At 41.0% G+C, this 21,924-nt stretch overlaps 1 protein-coding gene across 3 annotated transcripts in view; it reads left to right on the forward strand.

The window, feature by feature from the left end:
• Window positions 1-7,926, forward strand: part of ZFC3H1 (zinc finger C3H1-type containing) — a 51,633-nt gene extending 43,707 nt beyond the window's left edge. For 2 of the 3 annotated variants that reach the window (XM_054988111.1, XM_054988112.1), the window contains exons 28-35: window positions 240-350; window positions 2,567-2,671; window positions 2,766-2,931; window positions 3,985-4,085; window positions 5,278-5,379; window positions 5,980-6,019; window positions 6,830-6,892; window positions 7,017-7,926. In XM_054988111.1, coding sequence (XP_054844086.1) covers window positions 240-350; window positions 2,567-2,671; window positions 2,766-2,931; window positions 3,985-4,085; window positions 5,278-5,379; window positions 5,980-6,019; window positions 6,830-6,892; window positions 7,017-7,154 — 826 coding nt within the window. In that variant the 3' untranslated portion in view covers window positions 7,155-7,926. Of the gene's footprint in view, window positions 1-239; window positions 351-2,566; window positions 2,672-2,765; window positions 2,932-3,984; window positions 4,086-5,277; window positions 5,380-5,979; window positions 6,020-6,829; window positions 6,893-7,016 lie in introns of those variants that run through there. The other variant, XM_054988114.1, reaches the window with a different exon arrangement.
• Window positions 7,927-21,924: the final 13,998 nt, after the last annotated feature.

The raw sequence follows: 21,924 nt of genomic DNA on the forward strand, positions 1-21,924 counted from the left end.
TAGACAGAAAACCATATGTCAGAATACTGGCAGGTTTTGTGAAACACTGCAGCAGAAGGAATTAGACACATGGCTACCATTGAAATGTGTCCATTGTAATGCCTAGCTTGGTCCTTACTTAGTTGAGTAGTTGGAATAATAGCATTGCATATGTCCACTTTTGCTTAGATCTTTAAGATAACAGGATTATTTATTTGTACAGAATATTTGCATGCTCAAAAAGAACTCTTTTGTTCCAGGTATTTTTTGAATTTTCCAATGCCAATTGAATTTACACCACCTTTATATAAAGGATGTTTTACAGAAGAAGCTTTAAACCAGCAAATTCCATACTTGTGGCAGATATACTGGTGAGTCCGCCCCCCCCCCCCCCGCCGCCCAGATTCTAAGAGTTTTGAATACTGCAACAGTTGACATGTTTGAGCTGATGCAAACTAGATTCCTAAAGATTCAGCTGTTCTAGTCAGACAAATCTTGTGAATGAGGGAGTATGGTCACTGGTAACTGCCTTCAAAATCTCCTTGTTCTTTCCATTCACGAGCTTTAGGACCTTTCTTAGAATCTTATTCTCTCTGTGTTTACATCAAGAATTCCTAGAATCACTGGTCTTCTAGCATAGTTTATCGTACTCTTCTTTCTTTTGTATTAGCTATTAATCAGTGTTAAAATATGTTATGAAATTTGGGATTCTGTAATTTCAAAGTTGGTGGTGGTCATATCAGGTGACAGATACGTGACTGAACATCTGTCTGCTGTAGTGTCTTAGTTTTGAATGATACATGCAACTTGACTAGAGAAGCTGAGTAACTTTTGTGCACCAAGGTAGCTGAAGGAGGATTCTTCTTCATATGTGGTCAGTGGTAGAAAACAAACTGGGGTTCCATGAGAAATCATTTAACTGACATTCAACTTTGTCCAGCATTCTGTACTACTGAAACATTTTTAGTCACCTTGCGTTTGACTGTTTTCTTTTGGTTACTTCACAAATTTTTCTGCCGACCTGGAGATACACAGTCCAGCCCCAACTTGTCTGTGTGGTTTAGTTTTGTTGCATATAAGGAACAGCTAAGTAACTGTTAGCTCTAATTTCTTACCTTTCAGTGAGACATTCTGCTCCATTTTGGCTAATCTCATGATGGACACTATGTCTGCATTTTTGACAGCAATGTTTCTCCTGTAAGCATTACACTGAAATGGAAAGCACTGAACACTTCCCTTTGTAATTTAGTTTGGTAATAAAGAGCAAATTTGGTAAAATTTGGCCATTGTTTCCTATGAGAAACTCAATTTGGATTTTTTTTTGGATTTCCTATGAAGACCAACATCACACCAGAGAACACCCAAACCAACTAGAAGCAAACTGAAGTAGGGGAATAGAATCCTGCCAAAATCAAAGTGAAGCAAGGGCACCAACATCACACCAGAGAGTTACATTCATTCCACTCAAACCAAACTGAAGCAAGGGACACTCTTGCAACTTAGCCCACAGAACCAGTGTCATTCACAGCAGTCAGGCACTGGGTTCAACCAGTGGGAGACTACAGAACAGAACCAAGCAGTACCCCATCACAAGGCAACAGCAAGCAAGCACAGTTTCATTAGATGGATCCTACCCATTCGGCTTCAGGCTGCAAGTGTCAGTGAGGTACTTGGGAAATCCAAGTCATCTACAACAGCCTTCATCATCAGCCCCCTCCCACCCCTGCAATGAGGAAAGTTCAGTTGACATTAGAACAACATATTAAAACAATGCATTACATCAGCCATTCCTCCCACCTGGGCAATGGGGAAAGTTAAGTTAACATTAGAAGACATTACATACGTTATATTACATAACAGCATCCTGTAGCTTCATTTGGGTGTTTCTGTGGGTTTCTTTCTGTGACACACGCTGTGGTGTTCTCTACTTTCCCCAATCTCTCTCTGATTCTTCCTATCCTAGTGGCAAGAGAACAACATTTCTGGGGCCTCTTTCCTCATTTATCTGCAGAAATTTGTGCAAACATGGGCTGGTGGTTTTGTGATGTGTTGGGGGTGGTGGTGGTCCAAATTGCAGTGTGCATTTGATGTGCCAGCTGAATCACCTGTCAATCTCCTGGTTTTCTACCTGACTTTTTAAGTATTGGGAAGAGCATTTTCCCCACCTCACAGACTCTCAGGGGATGCAGGCCACAAAGTGGGCTCACCTCATTCCCTCTGGAAGTCCATAGTTGGGAAATCCAAAAGCTGTTCAGTAAACTTGAGTTTGGGAATAATGAATCTGATTTGGAATTCCCTTTTGAGTTCCGTAATACTGATTTTTACTAAATCAGGTAAAATTTGGTACTTTCAAAGGAATACCGATCCCAAATTGCACATTCCTGTTGTATATGTTATTCGACAGGTTCTATTGTCGTCAGTGTACACTGTCATATTTTACAGTTAACAATAATTAAGTTGAAGTGCTGTTAGAACATGTGTATTTCTGAAATTTTGCTTCTATTTGTATGTAACATCAAGCTTACAGATACATTTATAGAGGCACAAAGCAGTATTTAAAGAGTTCATTGTTTGTTTTTAAAATAAGTTTATACCAGTCTCTTCATGGAAGTCCTGGAGAAGCAACGGATGCTTATGAGGCGGCTCTGGGAGCAGTTATGCAAGAGGAAATAGTTCAGCACATTTGGATGGAGTAAGTTTAAATGACAGGGCATTACTTGACTCTACAATTGTAAAAGTAATGCATTCAGAAGTGTTAACATCTGGGTTTCATTTCTGTTTTCCAGTTACCTTGTTTTCATCAATGGTAGAGTTGTCAGATCCAACAATCAAGCTCAAGAATTCAAGCTTTTTACTGATCTTGTGAACAGATGTCTTGTTACAGTCCCCACCCGTTACCCTATTCCTTTTAGCACTGCTGATTACTGGACCAACTATGAATTTCATAACAAGGTATGTAATAATTTGGGAACTTCCTTCACCACAATGAGTGAATATGCTTTTTCTATAAGCAAAGAATGAAAACGTAACATGAAAAAGCTTCTCTGTGGTGCATTTGTGTAGTGAATCAACAGGTAGAAGTTCAAGATTTCAAAATAATTAAGACAGCATTTTGCAGATTGGGGTTCCTAGGGACCTCATCCTTGAAGAAGTTATCTGTTACCTTTCTCTGGCAACTGACTTCCTTCTGTGGTTCTGAAAGAGGTGTTCAGGCAAGTCTCTACTTTGTGGGAACAAATTCTCAGAAGAGCCATTAGTGCTGCTTACAGATGTTCTCCTTTTAGGATGATTCAGGCTTCTGATTGCCAATTTAAGTCCATGACTGCTTTAGTATATCGTGGTATCAAGTAATCTCAAAGGGCCAGTGCCCATCAGCCTGGTGTTTTTGGCAGCAGTCTAATATATTTGCAGGTACTGGCGAGGAGAAACTTGCAGGGAGAGCTCTGTGAGCATCAGAAACACGTTTATTCAATTCAGGCGCTTTGCCAAATTGTGGTTAGAGAAGTTTGACCAGAGAGCCGAGTCTTTGGGGTGCAGTCCTCAAAGCCTGCTGTGAGCCCCTTTTAACAATAGCTCTTGCGTTGTCACTGAGGCTGAAACAAAATGAATCCCTGGTAATCTGAAAAGTGATTTGTCAGTTACCATGTTTTTAAAAATCCTTTATTTTTAAATAGGAGTTTATTGGTGCATTATTTCCTGTACATAATTGTGCTGAGAGATGCTGAGCCCCCCTCCCCATCCTATGCCATACATCTGCTAAGGCAGCTAAGGGCAGAGAAGTGAATCTACACAGAGTTTAAATTGATAACTTATTCAAGGCTACAAGTTCAGATTATTATTTGGCCTATAGAATAAAGAAAATTCTGTGGAACGAGAATGGTCCATCAGTACAAGTTGAACTATACCACTGCATTTGAAAGGGGAACACAGCTTATAGTCAGATGCTTTATCTAAACCATGGACAACTGCAATTGCTGTTAAATTTTAAACAATACACCTTTACAGGTCATTTCCTTTTATCTGAGCTGTATTCCAAAGTCTCAGCATTCCAAAGCCTTGGAACGATTTTGCTCTACCATGCCTGCTAATCCTGGACTTTCATTCAGGTACTGAAATATTGGTTGAAGGTTTTACGTAAACTTTGTGTGTCTTTCATCTTTCCTTGCCTAAGAGACGTCCATTAAATTAAATGGCTAGTTGATTATTTTATCATGACTTTCTAGTTCCAAACTCATAATTATGGCAGGGCAATGTAATCAACATAAAGTGAAAAAACCTATAGAAAGCTGAGCCCATATAGCTTTTTCGATGTTAAAATCAGAAAGTCAGTCGTTTGGCATAAAGGGAACATACATGGATCTGATATTTGCAGCTGAAAAAAGGGTTAAAGACCCCATTCAGATTCATAGCAAAACATGGCTAGGGATGAATGTTTATCAGAGAAAAAAAGCCCAAGGTATGTTTCATCCTCAAAAATCAAATATATCTTCCGTGTAACGCTAGAGTATAATATTGTCATAATAATGGGTCCTTCCCCTTATCGGGTGTATTCTTCCCATTTAAAACATGAAAAGGGTTTGCTGCAGCAGATGAAAGTGCTATCCATTACTGTTTCATTTGTCTCAAAATAAGACTTGTTCTGCTTGTACAATAAAACCCCAGCAAATTCTTAAAAGTAGGCCTGTGAGAAAGCATGAGGTAGGAAGAATCCACCAGCTGGATCCACCCCACCACCCCCATTATTTATGAACTCACCATAAGGAGTATTAGTGTGGAATGCTGTTGGTGTTGTTCCTTTGCTATGTCAGTTTCCTTTGGTTGGACAAATTTTTTTTATGTTTTATATGTTGGGGGTAGGGATAAATTCAGCAATGAATGAAGCAGTAGCTCTTCAAAAAGACTGCAGCATTATACTTAAGCCGATTGGTTTTTCTCTTAGAAGAAAACCGGAAGTGAACTTAGGCAGAAAACCCTTCCAGAATTCTAGGTACTGGTAAACAAAAGTTTTGCTTCCGTCCCATTGATGTGCCCTAATACTAAGCTTCTGTAGCCAAATAAAACATTATTTTGTTACTTTTTGATTGACTGCTTACAAGTCTGATGCTGTAGACTTGCACAATAGGTGGAGCAAGTAGTTCCAGTATAGTGCTGGATTTTGCTCATAATGCATTGAAGCCTTCAAACGTCAGTATTTAGTGCTTCTTTCTGCTCAGTCCTTTTGAATTACTATAATGTTCAGCACGCAAAATGGAATCTTTAGCAATTGCCTTTACTTACTATTTGTTCCTCTTGTTGTAGGCTGCTTCAACAATACTGGGATGAGAACAATATTCAGATACTGAAACTGCAAGCCAAGATGTTTACATATAATATCCCAACATGCCTGGCCATCTGGAAAATGTAATTCAACAGTCATACACCTGTTACCATAGTTTTTTTTTTAAAAATGCATTAAGGTTTGCTTCACAAAGCTAGTCTTCAAATTGGACTTATGCTAGGAAGGTTTTTCATTATTGCAATTTTTCAACAAGCTTTGGTTTAGAGAGATACCTGGCATTAATATCGTAAAATGAAGACTCTTGCTTCCCCATACCCAAATATTTCCGAAGTAAGTATGCACTATGTGGATAAGTAAGGAAAATGTACTGATAGTTTTGATTGTTTCTTCTTTGGAATGTGTTTTTATCATTAAACTGTTGACTTCTGTTTCCTCCTCCTTTCTACCCTCCCCTTTATATATCATAATAGCAATATCCTGTGGTGATGAACTGATCATTGTCTGCAGTGTTTGTACATAGTGGGAACAACTGAAATGTCTTGCTCATGTAAGAGTGTTTATAAACTGGATCCTTTTTATGTTTTCACTATAGATTGTCATCACTGGGAGCTAGTCTGTTACTTTCCAGGACCTTTATAGTGCCATCCCATACTCAGTGTTCTGATGGTAAAATTGTTTAGTGTTCTGCAAAAATGTAAGCCCTCTTTATTTCTTCCCTTCAGAGCCATTGCTGCTGAGTGCTTTCTAAAAGGACAGAGAGAGGTATGTAAAAAAAAGTTTCCTACAACAGCTAATTGTAGAAATCTTAACTTGCCTAATTCCAGGGTTTAATGTGCTAAGCAAGTCCACATGTTTTATAGGGAGCTCTGCTAGGAATAGTAAGAACATTGTTTTAGTCAGTTTATAGAATGCTTGCGTTTCAGTATTCCTGAAGTAGTGTTATCTCTGCCATCACTGGAGATAGGAGGGAGAGAGTGGGCCTTTTTTTCTCTTGAGTGAAGAATGAGTGAAGAAACAGATTCCTGTGCTATGCAAACTAGTTTGAATATTAATTTCCTTTCCTTAATTTTGCCCACTTGCTGCTTCAAGAATTCCAAGTTACTGATTGGCATGAAATATGTGTATCCCTAGAGGGTTGAAGATATTATAAAACCAACAATTTAATCACCAAAAAACCAAGAAAGCAGGAAAATGTACCTTCCAAGCTTTCCCCGCTATCTTAAGCTATAAATGTTATTTTTTTAAAAAAACCTTTAAATCTAGCAATAGCCTTTGAATCAGTTGATGCAACAACTTGCCCACTTCTAACTACATTTACAAGTACATAAAGGAGAACATTTCTTGTCCTGGGAGGTTTATCAGGTCCCTTAATCTTGTTTTTTTGGAAATTTCTTAAATCTGCCTTGTGCTGGAGGGCCTTTGCTGGTTTATTTCTAGTATTTCCTCAAAAAATGCTGCTTTGACTTAGTTTTGTTAGTCATTTTATATGTAATATTGGCTTTTTTTGTATAACCATAATACAAAATCTTGTTCATGTTTGGGTAACATTGATTTGGATCATTCTCTTTTCAGGTCCATCACTTATATCAGAGAGCCTTGCAGAAGTTACCTCTATGTGCAACCCTGTGGAGAGATGTAATGTTTTTCCTTATGTTTCTGTTTAAGGCTTCATTTCAATTTTGTGCATATCCCATATCCATCGATGGGGTGATATTCATGCTCTGGCTAATTCTTATGTCTGCTTCCCCATCTCTTACAGCAGCTCCTGTTTGAAGCATCAGGAGGAGGTAAAACTGATAACCTGAGAAAACTAGTTTCCAAGTGCCAAGAGGTTGGAGTCAGCCTAGATGAGCTTTTAAATTTAAACACTTACAGAACAGAGAGCACGAATCGTTGAACACTGGGGGCAGTCAGTGCTAAGTCCTATTAAATGCCAAAATCATTTGAATGATTCTCAAGGCTGATCTCTGGCTTTAGGCCTGTATAAAGCAGATGAGCAATGCTGAGCATATCAAGTCTTTCTGATCTGTTTTCCTTGAACCTGGAAACAATTAACATGATCGCCGCCTTGGATAAATGAACTCCCTGTATGGCCTGCTTCTGGGCCCTGCCAGACTCTCATAACGTCATGTACGTAAGTATAGTTCATCCCAGTGACAGACTTTATATGTGGGGTTTTTTTGTTTTGTTTTCAGTTTTCATTTCCTTTCTTTTGAGCTGATCCTGATTTTCACTTGATGCTTGCACTGATGCCTGAAAGATCTGTATTTGAGGCGAATCACATGGGCTGTGTTTACGTAAAAAAAAAAAAAAGCAGTCCTCTTTTGCATTTCTCTCCTTTTTTCTTTGAAACCTTTTTTGCTTTACTTTTCTCTTTCTCTCCTTTTTGTTTTAGGGGGGGAGTTGTTTATTTTCATTGCAGGATTTAAAACAAAAGCAACCGCTCTTAAGGAAAGTAACTGCCATGGCCTCAAGTTCCGCTTTTTGCACTTGAAGGCTGTAGGAGGGCTGTTTTATTGCCCTTGCAGCATTCTGGACTTGTGGCAGAGACTTTTTAAACTTGAAGATTCTATTGCAAATGCCAGTGCATCAGAACCTAAGAGTGGTCAATTTACTATGTGCAATTTTTGTAAAGAAATTTTAATTTATAATAAAAGTTTAACCGTTAATATTGAACTGCTTTGTATTAAGATACTACTCTGTAGTATTGCCGCTGTTTATACAAAAATATTTTGAATATAAGTTTTTTTTTAAAAAAAAGGTGTCTGTGTCTTTAATCAAGCTGCATTAATATGGTTGAAATTTGTGTGCCAGACAATTGGAAGCATTTTCTTCATTACCTGAAAACCATTCTGTTGTCCTGGGCAACAAATCTTAATTTCTGTTTAGCTGAACAGCTTAAAATACTTAAAAGCATGTAAACATTGACAATTAATTTATACTGATGGAATCCTGGGCTCTAAAATGGCAGTAGGATGAAGGTTTCTGTCAGTTATCACTGATAGTTGCTGCACTTCAGGAGGTGTACGCTGGAGTAACCTGCCTGGGAAAGGACTGCTAACCTGAGCCACAGTCAGAGATTGGAGAAGGGGAGAAAACAGTGTGATTTTTGCTCTCCAATTGTGCCTTGTATCCCTTGCTGTTCTGGCCCTCTTTCCTGCTTTTTTTCCACTAAAGAGAAATGAAGCTACCCTGCCTCACTAAATTTATTCTTCCCACATTGGTCCTGAGATTTTTTTTTGTTTTTATTTCTATATACAGACACCTAACGTTTAAGGAACAGCGATAAAATATTTTAGTCTATTTCACATAGAAGGAATTGATACCAGGAAAACCGTTTTTATGCACAAGCATGAAGAAAACAAAACCAACAGTAATGTGAGATAACTTTATAGGGAGACAAATGTAAACCACCACCACCACCCCCATTTTTCTCACTTTGAAAAATTGGCCTTCTCTTGTATGTTTATAGTAAAGGGTCTCAGTTTAGTTAATTGTGCAAGAATACTTGAACATTCCTGTATAAGTGCCCTGAAACCCCCATTTGTATCATTAGCAGTATTACTATGAACTGTGTGTAGTGAAAAAGACTGCAACGTAGACTGTTCCGCTAATCATAAGCATAGCTTGGCTTCACTGTGGAAACATAAAGATAGCAAGATGACTCAATGAGTTGGACAGAGATTTGGATTGCATAGGAGCCAAGTGAGAGAGAATATAGTAAGTACCAGATAGATACAGTACTGGCACCTGCTCTTTAGAGTTCTTGATGGGCATGCTCTGCCATGTTTGTCCTTTTCATAGCTCCAGTTTGGAAGAAGTAGCATAGATGCAGCCTGTAACAGGAGAGACTGTTCCTAGGCAGCTTCTCCCTGTGATGCAGTTTTCTGAATCCCTGGAACTTACATACGCTGTCCAACACTGTCGAAGCTTGAATTCTTAGGCCTTCTGATAGCTGAAAAGAAAGAATTTCACCAGGTATACCTTCTACATGATGGAGCTAGGAGAAACCACAGCTCGGGGTCTTTTAGTGCTCTCATGCCCACTTCTCTTCCTCTCTTGTGGACTGACATCTTGACTGAAACTGCAGGTTAACATTGAGGATTGGCAAGTAGAGCTTATTTAGGGGTGTTTTGTTTCTTTTTTTTTACAAGTAAAGGCAGAAAGTCTAGGGAATAACAAGAAATAGTTCATCCTGCATCTGTTACGTCTCCTAAGAGTTGGGAATTAGACCTCGTTATGTATATGATTTGTATTTCCCTGCCCCCTTCCTTTGTTTTCACTCCTTGATATAACTAAAGATGGGATTTGGGAATGGTCTGAGGTGTGGCTCTTTTAGTCGCTTCTTCCTTACTCTTCATGGAAAAGATCTCTAGTTCAGTGTTAGAGCACATGCATTGCATCTGTAAAATTCTGTTTTGAGTTGGAAAAAAGTTTTGATGCTGCAAATGACATGAATGGGGAATTCTAATTCCGTAGACATACAGTAGGAACTGTATCTCAAATCATGTCAACTTTGGGGAGATGATCAGTGTCATTTGGCTGGCTTGTGGCTGCCTGTACTAGAGGTCCCTTAAACCTGTTCCCATAGACAGTGGAGTGAGGTGATAGTGAATTGCACTGCTGGGTTCCAGTCTTAACCTTCCTTTGCAAAAAAAACCCCAAACAAACCCCCCTCTCCGTGAACAGCAATCTTGTGCAGCTGGGGGAAGCATTCTATACCTTCCATTTGCTTGATGCATTTTTAGGGAGTCTTAGGTGAGTTTCTAGGCATGTGGTCCTTCACAACCCCCCACTTGCTGTTGTCAGTAGTGATGCAATTCTACCACCTCCAATCTCTGCTACTTCATTGCCACCTTTTAGTTCTATGTATGATTGAGAACTACTCCTTTGTCAAATCAGTCCGCTTTTTTTTGAAGACTGCTGTTCTTTAGAGTCGAGGAGTTACTTCCTCTACCTCTCCATTGGCTCGTGCTACTTGCAGCTAGTTGTCTATTACTGCTTAGATGTATAAGTCATATGGTGCTTTAAAACTAGATGGAATTGATGCAGTGGATCCTTTCTGGAATATGGTGTGGCCTGGATTTCCATGGGGTGATCTTTGAGGTGCTGTTGTGTGGCAGGTCTGTTAGGCTGAGATAGCTAGGCACCTGGTTCCTTTCAGCTCTCGTTTTAAATTGGTTGGGCTCTGAGGCTTTAAATTAGTAATGGAATTCTGAAGAACCTAAATGTGTGGAAATTGAGAGGCAGAATTCTGCTCCAAAAATTCTATCCTGGGCCTGATATATTTTCATCTTGAAGATATTTTGGCATAAGCGGCAGTGTGCTAAAATGTGTAGCTGCAGCATGGCCCCAGAGGCTGTTTAAAATCCTTAAGTGCTACTTTTCTGATATTGTATGTTTGCAGTGGAGCTCGCTATTGCTGGAAGTAATCAAAATGGCCCTGCCTGGGTACCTGGAACAATAAAGAGATTCATTGCAGCTGAACTCAACCCTTGTGAAATTGCTGGCACAGAATGCTGAGATTTATTTGCTTTTCTGTTGAAGGGAGTGTAGCCTCCAGTCATAAAGTTTTCACCATTGCACCTGAGGGCTTGGTGGGTTTGATTGCAGAACTGCTCTAGATGATGTTTAACATCCCATCAAATACTTCTAAAGAGGCCAAACAAGTGCAGAAACGGGATGGTTTAGCACGGGGGGGGGAGTTATGGAGGGGTGGTGGTTAAATAATCCTACAGGCTCAGGATTACTTATACTGGCCTGCATCCTAAGAATTCTTACTGTACAAGCCTTTTTCTTGCTGCTTCTTTTTATTCTGTGGCTATGTGCTTTGCCCCTCCCGAATCTTGAAGAGTCAGGGGACTTTCATGATTAATGTGAAATGCACCATGGTGGGAGCTTTGCAGTAGAGAGAACCGGCTGAAATTGGGGGCGTTCTTTGCATAAGACATGCCTTCCGCTTTTGGAAGAACCTGTTAAGATGAACCAGCTGTGCTCAGGCTTGGGCTTGATGCCTAGCCCTTGTGCACTAATGCTTCAGGGTCCTGCTGCATGGGTCAGAGTGGTAGTGGGGTGCAATACCCATTCTTTAAGCCAGCTTTAGCTTTGTTCACAACTGAGATACACAACAAAAAAAAAGAAGCTTCAGGAAATGTGCAGTGACATTGTGTCTTCATCTAGCAGTAGCACTTGAGCAAGTAAAAAAACCCCCAAAAACGGGCAAGCTGCTATCCAGAAGGCGATTGTTTGTAAACGATTCTTTGAGGATGTGAGAGAGGACAAAACAGTTTTGCTTTGATCCTTTCCAGTAGTTTCATAGCCCTTCATTAGAGTGGGATGGAGAAATGTTCCTTCTTTTCCACATGAATAGCAAACATTGGTTTTTTTATTCCAGGAGGATGGTGGTAGATTATACTTTATCATGCTGAATTTATTTCTCCAAATGTTGCAATAGTGCAAACGTGCAAAGTGCAAAATGCAAATAAATAACATGCAATGAATACAATAAATATAGTTAATACAATTCAGTTGTCCAAGTCATAATATAAATGTCCGAGACAGACCCACAACGGGGATATACTAAAGAGGAAGTCACAAGGCAGTCTTATGGTGGTGGCTCAAGTCCAATGAGATGTAAAATCCACAGGTGCCGACGGGATTATGCAGGCATCTTATACAATTCCCGTTTCGTATGAAACATACTTCTTCTCGGGCACAAGTACAACTGGAAGGTTGCCAGCCCACGCCAACGCGACCTGCTCAAGACCTGTTGCGTTTCCAAATGGATGACGGACATGGGTGAGTGGACCAGCAAACACTCTCTCCAGCAAACACTTATTTATTAACTGATAGGCTAATGAAAGGCAGCGGAGGCTCTCCTAATAAGCTAGGCTGGAAAAGTGGAACTTCCTACAAAAGGTGCATAGGTGGTATAGTTCAAGAAGTCTGCAGGAATGGATGCAGAAAGACCATCTTGGTAGTACCATGTGCATAGGAGGCAGCTTTTTACAGAATTGGTCCATTGTTAGCCGTTGTTGCAGCAGCTTTTCTAGGGTTCTACTAGAGAAGGGCTTTTCCCAAAGGTTACATCCTGAGATGCTTTAACTAGAAACACCCAGGATTGAACCCGTCGTCTTCTGTGTGCAAAGCATGTGGCCTGCCTCTATATGGTCATGCATACACATCCCACAACCTTTGTGCAGCTCCAGTATTTAAATGACATTGGAGCAACTGCCAGACAGATCCTTTCTAGTTGAACATTGCTGTGATCTTAGTGAAAACCTGGAGGGTAGCCATGTGCTTTATTGGCCATTGGAGATAAGAAGAAGCTTTGTTAATCTTTCAGTTGAGCTATTTGTAATCACCTTGCTGTAGAAAGGGGAATATCGCCTGGACTCAATCCAAGAAACAAACAACAACTTTATTCATACAGAACTATCCCATGAGTCGGTTGAAGTCTATAAAATTCAAACAGCCACATTAAACTTGAATTTATATCCCTTAGTCAGGGACATCATCCAAGAGGCCAGCATTCACTAGTCTGGGGCTCTCAAGCTTAATTAAGATCAAAGAGTAGACTGCTCATATAGCAATCTGGCAGTTGGTGAACTGCTTGAACTGAGCTAAATCTTCCAGTACCTTTTTGAAAAGTAGCATGGAATAGAGAAAATGCGAATATTGTAATTTTCTGTTGAAGATCAGAAGTTCAATTCCAAGTTGATGTATCAGTAATACCAGAGAGGAAAGGGCCAATAGCCTGCTTTACATTTTTGTTGGCTAGACCCACGCCTCAGCAACAATCCTCTTTCTTAGAATAAGAAGCTTGTATTTTAATTGATATCCATATTCAGTTTTAATTGCTGCAAGCCACACAAACTTCTTTGCTAAAAAGGGATTAAAAAATGCATTCTCATCAGTAAATGTGAATAATGGCTGGATTACATACACATTCTGCATTCATATTACATCAGTAGTAAAACAGGTGTAGGGGTGTATGTGCATAAACATGCCATGAGAACTACCCTCTCCCGTACAGAAAACAAAACAGCTTGTCCTTTATATGTGGATACAAAACCTTTGAAAGCCAAAGCAGGTGAATGTAGGTACTACCTCAGAAGGAAGTCAGAATGAAAGTCCAACTTCACTAAAATATCCAGTCTCTGATGATGATGAAAAAACTCTAGCAGGAGTGAGTAAAATGGCAAGCATCGTCTGCCTCTAATCATTTTTGTGATCCTGTATGATACAGTGCAGTTATGTTGGTCTTGGATGCAAGAACCTTAGGTTCAGGTTGCCACTGCTGTAACATTCATTGCATGGTTTGGGGCAAATCATTTTCTCTTGCTTAATTTACTTGCCATGATGACTCTAAAATGCTGCCTTGGGATTATTTAATGAAAGAAGAGTTGTAAATGTAGCCCATGGAGAATCTGTGCTGAAAATTACTGGCTTGTATCCAGCCACTTATCCCAAAGACTAAAGGGTACTTGGGTTTGGGGGAGACCTATTTCTGCCCGTTCTTCTTCCCATTCAGCCCTCCCCAAAACAATTTTGGGGTGCCTCCATAAATTGCAGCATGAGAAGGAAATCAGTGGAAATCACTCTTCAATATTGGAACGGTGTGGTTGGATATGGGCTCATGCGCCTCAGCTCTTCAATGCCTACAAAGTGTAACCAGTCTTCTGCTTCCAAGGGCTACAATTTCCAAGCTCTGTGATTTTTTAAAATAAGATCTGGTCTTGCATTACTGTGAGTTCTAGTTTCTTTTTGCCTGATAGAAATGTCGCTGTTTCCTTTTGCCCAATAGAAAATGCATGTAACGATAAATGTGTGCGCTTCACATGTGAAACTTAACAAATAACTGGATAATTCTTCCAGGCAACCTGAATAACTTTGAGCTTCAGTTCCCTCCCCTGTGTACAGCCCTTTTCTAGCTTAGGTCTGGAGTTAAATTTATGTCCGTTAGGCCAAGAAATATGGAGTAAGAATGATGTTCTAATCGTGTTGGAGTTCTATCTGCTGTCATACATGTTCTGTTAGTAGTCATGTTACACTTCCACAGATTCTCCAGAGGCAAATATTCCGTTAGCACATTGAAGATCACATTCACTTTCAATTATTCAATGGTCTACAACCTACTTTTTGAAAATTCACAAGGATTTGTTTTAAATTTAGGTGGCATGATGATTTAATGTTTCAAAAAGTATCCTTTTGCCAGCTAGTTAAGAGACTGCTGTTGGCTGGCATATAATTTGACATAAACATTAAATGTTTCTAAATGTCTTCCTTATGACAGAGGTATTTGGGATAGAAAACCTGGAAGCAGAGGTTGGCAGGAAATTTACTAAGCAAACTGAAGCCATATCATTAACTATCAAATATTCTGTATTATCAAGAATTTTCAGTGTCCCAAGGGAAAATGCAAAGCTGTGTTTAACTTCTAAACTGTAAAGTGCCAAGATCCAAGCTTGCATGAATTCTTCATTCCAAATGCATGAGCCAGCTTTATGTGCCTAGGATTGTAACTGGTGCACGCCTGTAATCCCAGCTGCTGGGGAAGCCGAGGCCTGCAGATCACTTGAGCTCAGGAGTAGGGGTGTGCAATTCGGTATTCTGATTAGGTTAAAAATACCAAATCGGCCATTTCGGGTTTTTTCAGTATTACCAAAACTTTTTCTGAATACTGAAAAATTTCAGTAATAACTGAAACAGAGATTGCCAAAACGATTCGGCCGTTGTTTTCAATGAGAAAACCTCCCGGGTTTCCGGGAGTCTGGGGGGGCCATTTTCTGCCCAAATCACACCAAACTTGGTGGAGACCTTCTCCTAACTCTCCTCTAACTACCCCCAAGTTTCACAAAGATTGGACTTTGGGGGGCATTTTATGCCCCCCCAAACAAGGTGCCCCATCCCCCTACAGTCTCCATGGTTCTCTATGGGGAAAAACAAGTCATCTTTTTAGGTGGCTTGGGGTGGCATTTTGCAAGCAAAATGCACCCAACATTCAGGGGACCTGCTCCCACCTGTCCTTCCACCCTCCACCAAGTTTCAGGCAGATTCAACTTTGTGGGGGCATTTTATGGCCTCCCACAGAAGGTGCCCCTATCCACCTCCACTCCACTATTCCCTATGGGGGAAATAAGAGAGGCTTGTGTGGCTAGGGGTGGCATTTTGCACCCCAAACTGCCCCCAAACTTCAGGGGCCCATCTCCCACCTGTCCTCCCACCCTCTACCAAGGTCCAAGCTGATACCACTTTGGGGGGCCATTTTATGGCCTCCCAAAGATGCTGCTCTTAGCCTCCCCTTTCTCCATTATTTCCTATGGGGGAAATAAGAAAGGCTTGTGTGGCTAGGAGTGGCATTTTGCATGCAAAATGCCCCCAACCTTCAGGGGCCCATCTACCATTTAATGCCCCCCCAAAGGTGGTTCTCCTGCCACCCCACTTTGTCTTTCTACTGTGGGGAAGACTTCCCCACCGCAGAAACATGGGATTGGGGCTGCCAATGGCCACAGCCACAGTCCGCCTGCACCCAAACTGCCAAATACCACACACACCCTCCCCAAAACCTAACCTCCCCTGTCCTGTGGCTAGCCACTTTCTATTGATTCCTGTTATGGGAAAATCTCCCACAGCAGGAACCCACGGAATGTGGCATCTGTGGCCACAGGTACAGTCCCCCTTTTAAATCCACCCCCCCACACACACACACAGCCCCACACTGACCCAAAGACACCCTCCCCAACATTCCCACACCGGCCACTACCCCAGGAGCAGGCTGGCCAGCTGTCCCCCATTGTTCCCTGTGATGGGAACTTTTAAACGCTTTTTCTCAGGGCAATTCTGCACAGCCCAGGGGTGCCACAATGGTGGGCACACTCCTGAGTGTGAGCTTGTCCCTGTGAAAGAGCACCTGAACCACAGACACCCTCTCCCAAATTCCCTCACCACCTACAGAGATGGCTGGCCAGCCAGCCCCATTGTTCCCTATGATGGGAACCAACTGCACAACAAAGAATAAAACACACACACTGAATAAAGTTTTTTAAAAATTTTCTCACTTTCAAAGTACAAATAGGCAAAGCATTGTGACACATTACACCAGCAGTCCCCCCACACAGAAAAATAACACAACTCACTTAACATCAGAGAATCACAAAAACACAATTCCTGTCAAAAACACTTTATTTCTTGAACAGCTGTAGGTTACACAGCAGGGGGGCACACCAAAGGGCATGCCAGCATTCCCCTACACAAAAATAACACATCTCACTTCACATTAAAGAATCACCCAAAACAATTGCTGTCAAAAACACTTTATTTCTTTAACTGCTTTAGATTACACAGTAGGAGGGCACAACAGGGCATAAAAGCAGTCTACTACACAAAAATAACACAATTCACTCCACATCATAGAATCACCCAAACACATTTGCTGTCAAGAACGGTGATGTGAGTTGTATTATTTTGTGTAGTAGACTGCTTTCAGGAGAACCACCTTTGGGGGGGCATAAAATGGTAGGAGATGGGCCCCTGAAGGTTGGGGGCATTTTGCATGCAAAATGCCACCCCTAGCCACACAAGCCTTTCTTATTTCCCCCATAGGAAATAATGGAGAAAGGGGAGGCTAAGAGCAGCATCTTTGGGAGGCCATAAAATGGCCCCCCAAACTGGGATCAGCTTGGACCTTGGTAGAGGGTGGGAGGACAGGTGGGAGATGGGCCCCTGAAGGTTGGGGGCATTTTGCATGCAAAATGCCACCCCTAGCCACACAAGCCTCTCTTATTTCCCCCATAGGGAATAGTGGAGTGGAGGTGGATAGGGGCACCTTTTTTGGGAGGCCATAAAATGCCCCCCCAAAGTGGAATCTGCCTGAAATGTGGTGGAGGGTGGGAGGACAGGTGGGAGCAAGTCCCCTGAAAGTTGGGTGCATTTTGCTTGCAAAATGCCACCCCAAGCCACCTAGAAAGATGACTTGTTTTTCCCCATAGAGAACCATGGAGATTATAGGAGGATGGGGCACCTTGTTTGGGGGGGCATAACATGCCCCCCCCCAAATCCAATCTTTGTGAAACTTGGGGGGGGGTAGTTAGAGGAGAGTTAGGAGAAGGTCTCCACCAAGTTTGGTGTGATTTGGGCAGAAAATGGCCCCCCCCAAACTCCCGGAAACCCGGGAGAAGGTTTTCTCATTGAAAACTGGCCGAATCAAGCCAAAACGCGAATACTTAATCGGCTTGCTGTTTCGGTATTCCCTGAATACCGAAACGGTTTCCTGATTCAGTTAAAAGTGAATCAGGTTTAATGAAACAGGCAGGCCCTGCACACCTCTACTCAGGAGTTCTGGGCTGCAGTCACCTAACCTGCTGCAGATCAGGAGCGGTCTGCTGGAGAAATGCCTTCCTGCATGCAGTTTTTCCTAATCACAGTTGATAAGCATGAATTTCTACCTAATGTGTTTGTACAGTAAGTTGCCTCCATTGCAGGACGTGTAGCACATGTTCTGATAAATATTCAACAGACGCAGCTTTTCCAATCCATCCCTTTTATAATCTGTCCCTGTAATTAATATTAACGAATGCAAAATAAATTATCTCCTTTTCACTTGCGATATCATGGCAACATGAGCTTGTCCCGTTGCTCAGCTTCTTCTAGTGTTGTCTCAGTCAGATCATCTTATGGCTATTGATCTTGTTCTCCCATAGGCAGCTACGCTCAGCACATGTGGCATTCTCAAAAGTAGAAGACAGTGCCTGCTTTTTCTTTGCTGGCCTCAGCTGTGTTGATCCTAGCTTGCATACAAAAACATTTAAGAACAATTCAGTAACACATTAAAACTCCGATAAGCTAGCTTCTGTTCTTTACCCATTTTAGTCAATTATCCAAGGTTCCAAATTAATAGACCTCTGTTACATCCTGGGAAGGGGGTACATGGGAAGCAGGGAAGTTCCAAATGAACTAGATAAATATTGGACAGTGCAATAGTCCGAAAGGCCAGAAGAAAGGAAAGCTGTCAAGAGGCAATGGAACAAAATCAAGTTACATCAAGATGGGGAACTAATGAAAGAAAAATCCTGGAGGAAGCTGTTAAACAAGACATGTCCACCTGTGGCCAATCCAAGCAGAGCTCACCAATAGATATATGGACAATGTCTCTAAGAAGGCATGAGGAGAGTGGACAGGGGAGAAGGGGAAGCAGAAAGAGGGCAGAAGAGTTCCAAATGGGGTTATGCCACCCTAGATGAAAAAGAAGAGGGGGAAGAAGCAGCACAATGTCTATGAACGGGGTGGGGGTCTGGAGCACAGCTGCCAGAAAGTGGGATAGAATAAAGGCCTCCAAGAGGGAGCAGATTCAAGAATCCTGGTGATGGGTGGACAATCCTGCAGTGAGGCTAGACTGAACCAACTCTTCCCCTTAAGGAGCAGTGTGAGGAAAATTGGACCATAAATGCTGGGCTAAGTGGAGCGAGTGTTTTTATAGTTAAGATTTGCACCTTTTCTTGTCTTGCCAGAAACAACGTTTTCATGGTATTGAATGACTCTGAGGGAGGTGCTAACGGGGCAGGTGATGGCGAAGTCCCATTGACTTAGAACTCAATTACTTTGCAGTATTTGAGATGTGGGTTAAGCAGTGCATGCTTTAGGAGATTCTCAGACCAGCTTCCACACTTTATGCTGATGGGTTTCTAGGAGCCAAGAGGTAATTAAATATCTAGGAAAAAAGCCCTCTCCCTATTTGTTTCCATGGACCAAGTTAGGGAAATGTGTATGTACAAGCAAAACCACACTGATAGGAAACAAAATACCTTTTACTTAGCAGGTACTGATCAAAAGAAACAAAATTCTGAGCAAGCAAGGTCTATTTATGGCAAAGGAAAACAAAGACAGGAAATAAATACTCCTCTTTTATCCTTAAATGTTTCCTAAAATGGAATCCAGATAAAGCAATATATCTGATAAATGCCCGGTGACCTCATGGCTGAAATTCAGGTTATGTTCAAGTCTATATTTTTCATCCAGCAATTTTTCCAAATCTCCCGTCCTCCACCCAAGAAAATAAATCCACTTTTATTCCTAGTGAGACCCCACTGGAATCTCTTATGGTTTCTGGATCCCACTGTTTACATGACACTCTTGATTGTATCTAACAAAGGCCTTTTGTCCGCCCATGGATGTATATCAAAAGATGTGCCAAACAGGCAGTCAGAGATGAAACAGAGAAATTTGTTTCCAGCCTTTACCTTATTTGTAGAGGCAAATTTAGGCCAACCTTTGAGCAGTGCTGGAGTGCATATCTTACCCTAATAACCTGTGGAAGCAAGTAATCATTTCACCCTAACACGAAACCTCTATTTGAAGAAATAGACACAAGAACAATGGCAAATCAGAAATTGTATTATTTACAAATCTTATTTGCTTGCTGTGAATGAACCTTACCCCTTGCTTGAAATAACTTGTTTTACATCAGAAAAGATTGTTAATCAGAATTAAAAGTTTATAATTTAGAGGTATTTCTGCAGACTTATAGCTCTACTCCCCTCCCAACATACAACTGCAGAGAAAGGATTGGGACTGAAGGTCCAAGGCAAAGTTTATTTTTTTTATTTATTTCATTTATTCCCTGCCTTTCTCCCCAAGGAGGACCCAGAGTAGCAGTTCTCCTCTCCTCCATGTTATCCTCTCAATAACTCTACAACGTCGATTAGGCCAAGAGTGCGCGACTGGCCCAGGGTCACCCAGCAAGTTTCCATGGCGGTGTGAGGGTTCCAACCCCCCCCCCACCTTCCAGATCCTATTCTGAGTGACGCTGACCGCTACACCGCTGACTCCCAAGAGTGAATCTGTGTCATGTCTTCACGTTTTCACTTGGCTATTTTCATGCTTTTTGGACCATGTGTGGTTTTTTTTAAAGACCACAACTCTTCTTTTTAAAACAGATTTTTGGTCTTAGAAAATTAAGAATGCAGTCCAAATTTAAACAACATTGAGACAAGCCAGTTCCTCCATCACAATATTTTGCCGAAGATAACTGGTCTTCAATGGCAATCTTAAGTCTGATCCATGAGGAAAAATTTAAATCAGTCAAAGACACATTTCCTGATACCTACTTTTGCCTCCAAATGACTCAACATGATTACATGATCTGCTACCAAAGACTGTAGATAGATCCAGGAAGAGTGACAACCAACCATGGTTTTTGTCTACATTCAGACAGAAGTCATCACTGAATGCTATCAGAGCTGTCCGTCCCACAGCCTGGCCTGAAACCAGGCTGACAAGGGTCCAGAGCACAGGAGTTCATCCAAGGAGACCTGAAGTTTTGATAAAGATTGAGCTAAGTGACTTGAAATGACATGCTCAGAACTTTAGAATGTTGCCATAACCAATATGGATACTAAACAGTCAGCATCAACAGCATATAATCATGTCTCAAGCTTGTATGTGCCCATAAATTTAACATGCGTCGGCTGTTTATCTTCTATGGGATATTGTTATAGTCCTTAGCCACCCTTTTAAATCCCACAAAGCAAACCCTGCCCTCAGTATCAGACTGATTGGCAATATCTATTTGAAACTTTAGGCATCTTTTTATCAGGGTAAATGGGTGCAGCAGGAAGCCATTACCTTATTTACATCTGTATGATAACAGCTTACTCCACCCCTTCCCTGCACTGAGCATCACAGTGCCAGCCTAAGCAGAATTACAGCCCATGGAATTATGTGTGCAGCTCTGTTTAGGATTGCACTGTTAGAATCCTTACAATCCGATACTACACATTTATTTAAGAAGTCCGACAGTATAAGACTTCTTCCTTAGTATGTATGCATAGAATTGCAAACAGAGATTACTTTGACTTCACCAGAACTGGTTGCTTTATGGGGAAAACACGCTCTCTCCAGGGACAGTTGAACAGAATACTTTCATTCTGTTATGCTAACAATCTACTAAGAGAATTATTATTTTGTTTTTCTTACTATTTGTTTCCATGTTTTGGGTAAAACTAAATGGGAATAGACCTTATTTGTATAAATTGGCATTTTCTTTTAAGCTTTGGTTATATGTAGCAAGGGATCTAATCCATCATTTCTAAGACAGATTTGGACCAAATTCCTGGGCTAAAAGTTAATGCAGAACGGCCTAAGTAGTTTTTATTAAGGGAATGGAATTTTTTTAAAACATCCTTAAAAATGATGGATGAGCTGTTTATATCTCCAAAAAAAGAATTTAGGGGTTATTTGTTGGCTGTCATTAACAAAAATGTTGGTACACACATATTATTGGATGTTTCTTTCTCCAGTATGAGTTGCTGTAGTTACATGCTATTACCCGTGCAGATGAATATGGACATGTTTGTTTAAGCTTCCTATGACTGCATTCCTTTCCACTGCGTCTGTCCTTCTTGAAGAGTTTTTGTGTGGATAGCTGCGATCTTCTAGTAGGTTATTTTGAAGGTTAGAGTTATTCATGTAGCTCTTGAACAGAAATGTTATGGTAATACAAAGCACAGTATGAAAAGCTAAAAATATGTACCATAAACTCCTCTGACTACATTGTTATCTGAGCTTATGCATGAGTGAACATGTGTATGTGAGAGACAGAGAGATAGATTAACAGTACAGTCTCCAGTCTAAGCCCATTGATTTAAAGGATCTTAGATTGGAGTAACTGT

The sequence above is a fragment of the Eublepharis macularius genome, chromosome 9 (genome assembly GCF_028583425.1).
Source record: "Eublepharis macularius isolate TG4126 chromosome 9, MPM_Emac_v1.0, whole genome shotgun sequence".
In the NCBI taxonomy this organism is placed as follows: domain Eukaryota; kingdom Metazoa; phylum Chordata; class Lepidosauria; order Squamata; family Eublepharidae; genus Eublepharis; species Eublepharis macularius.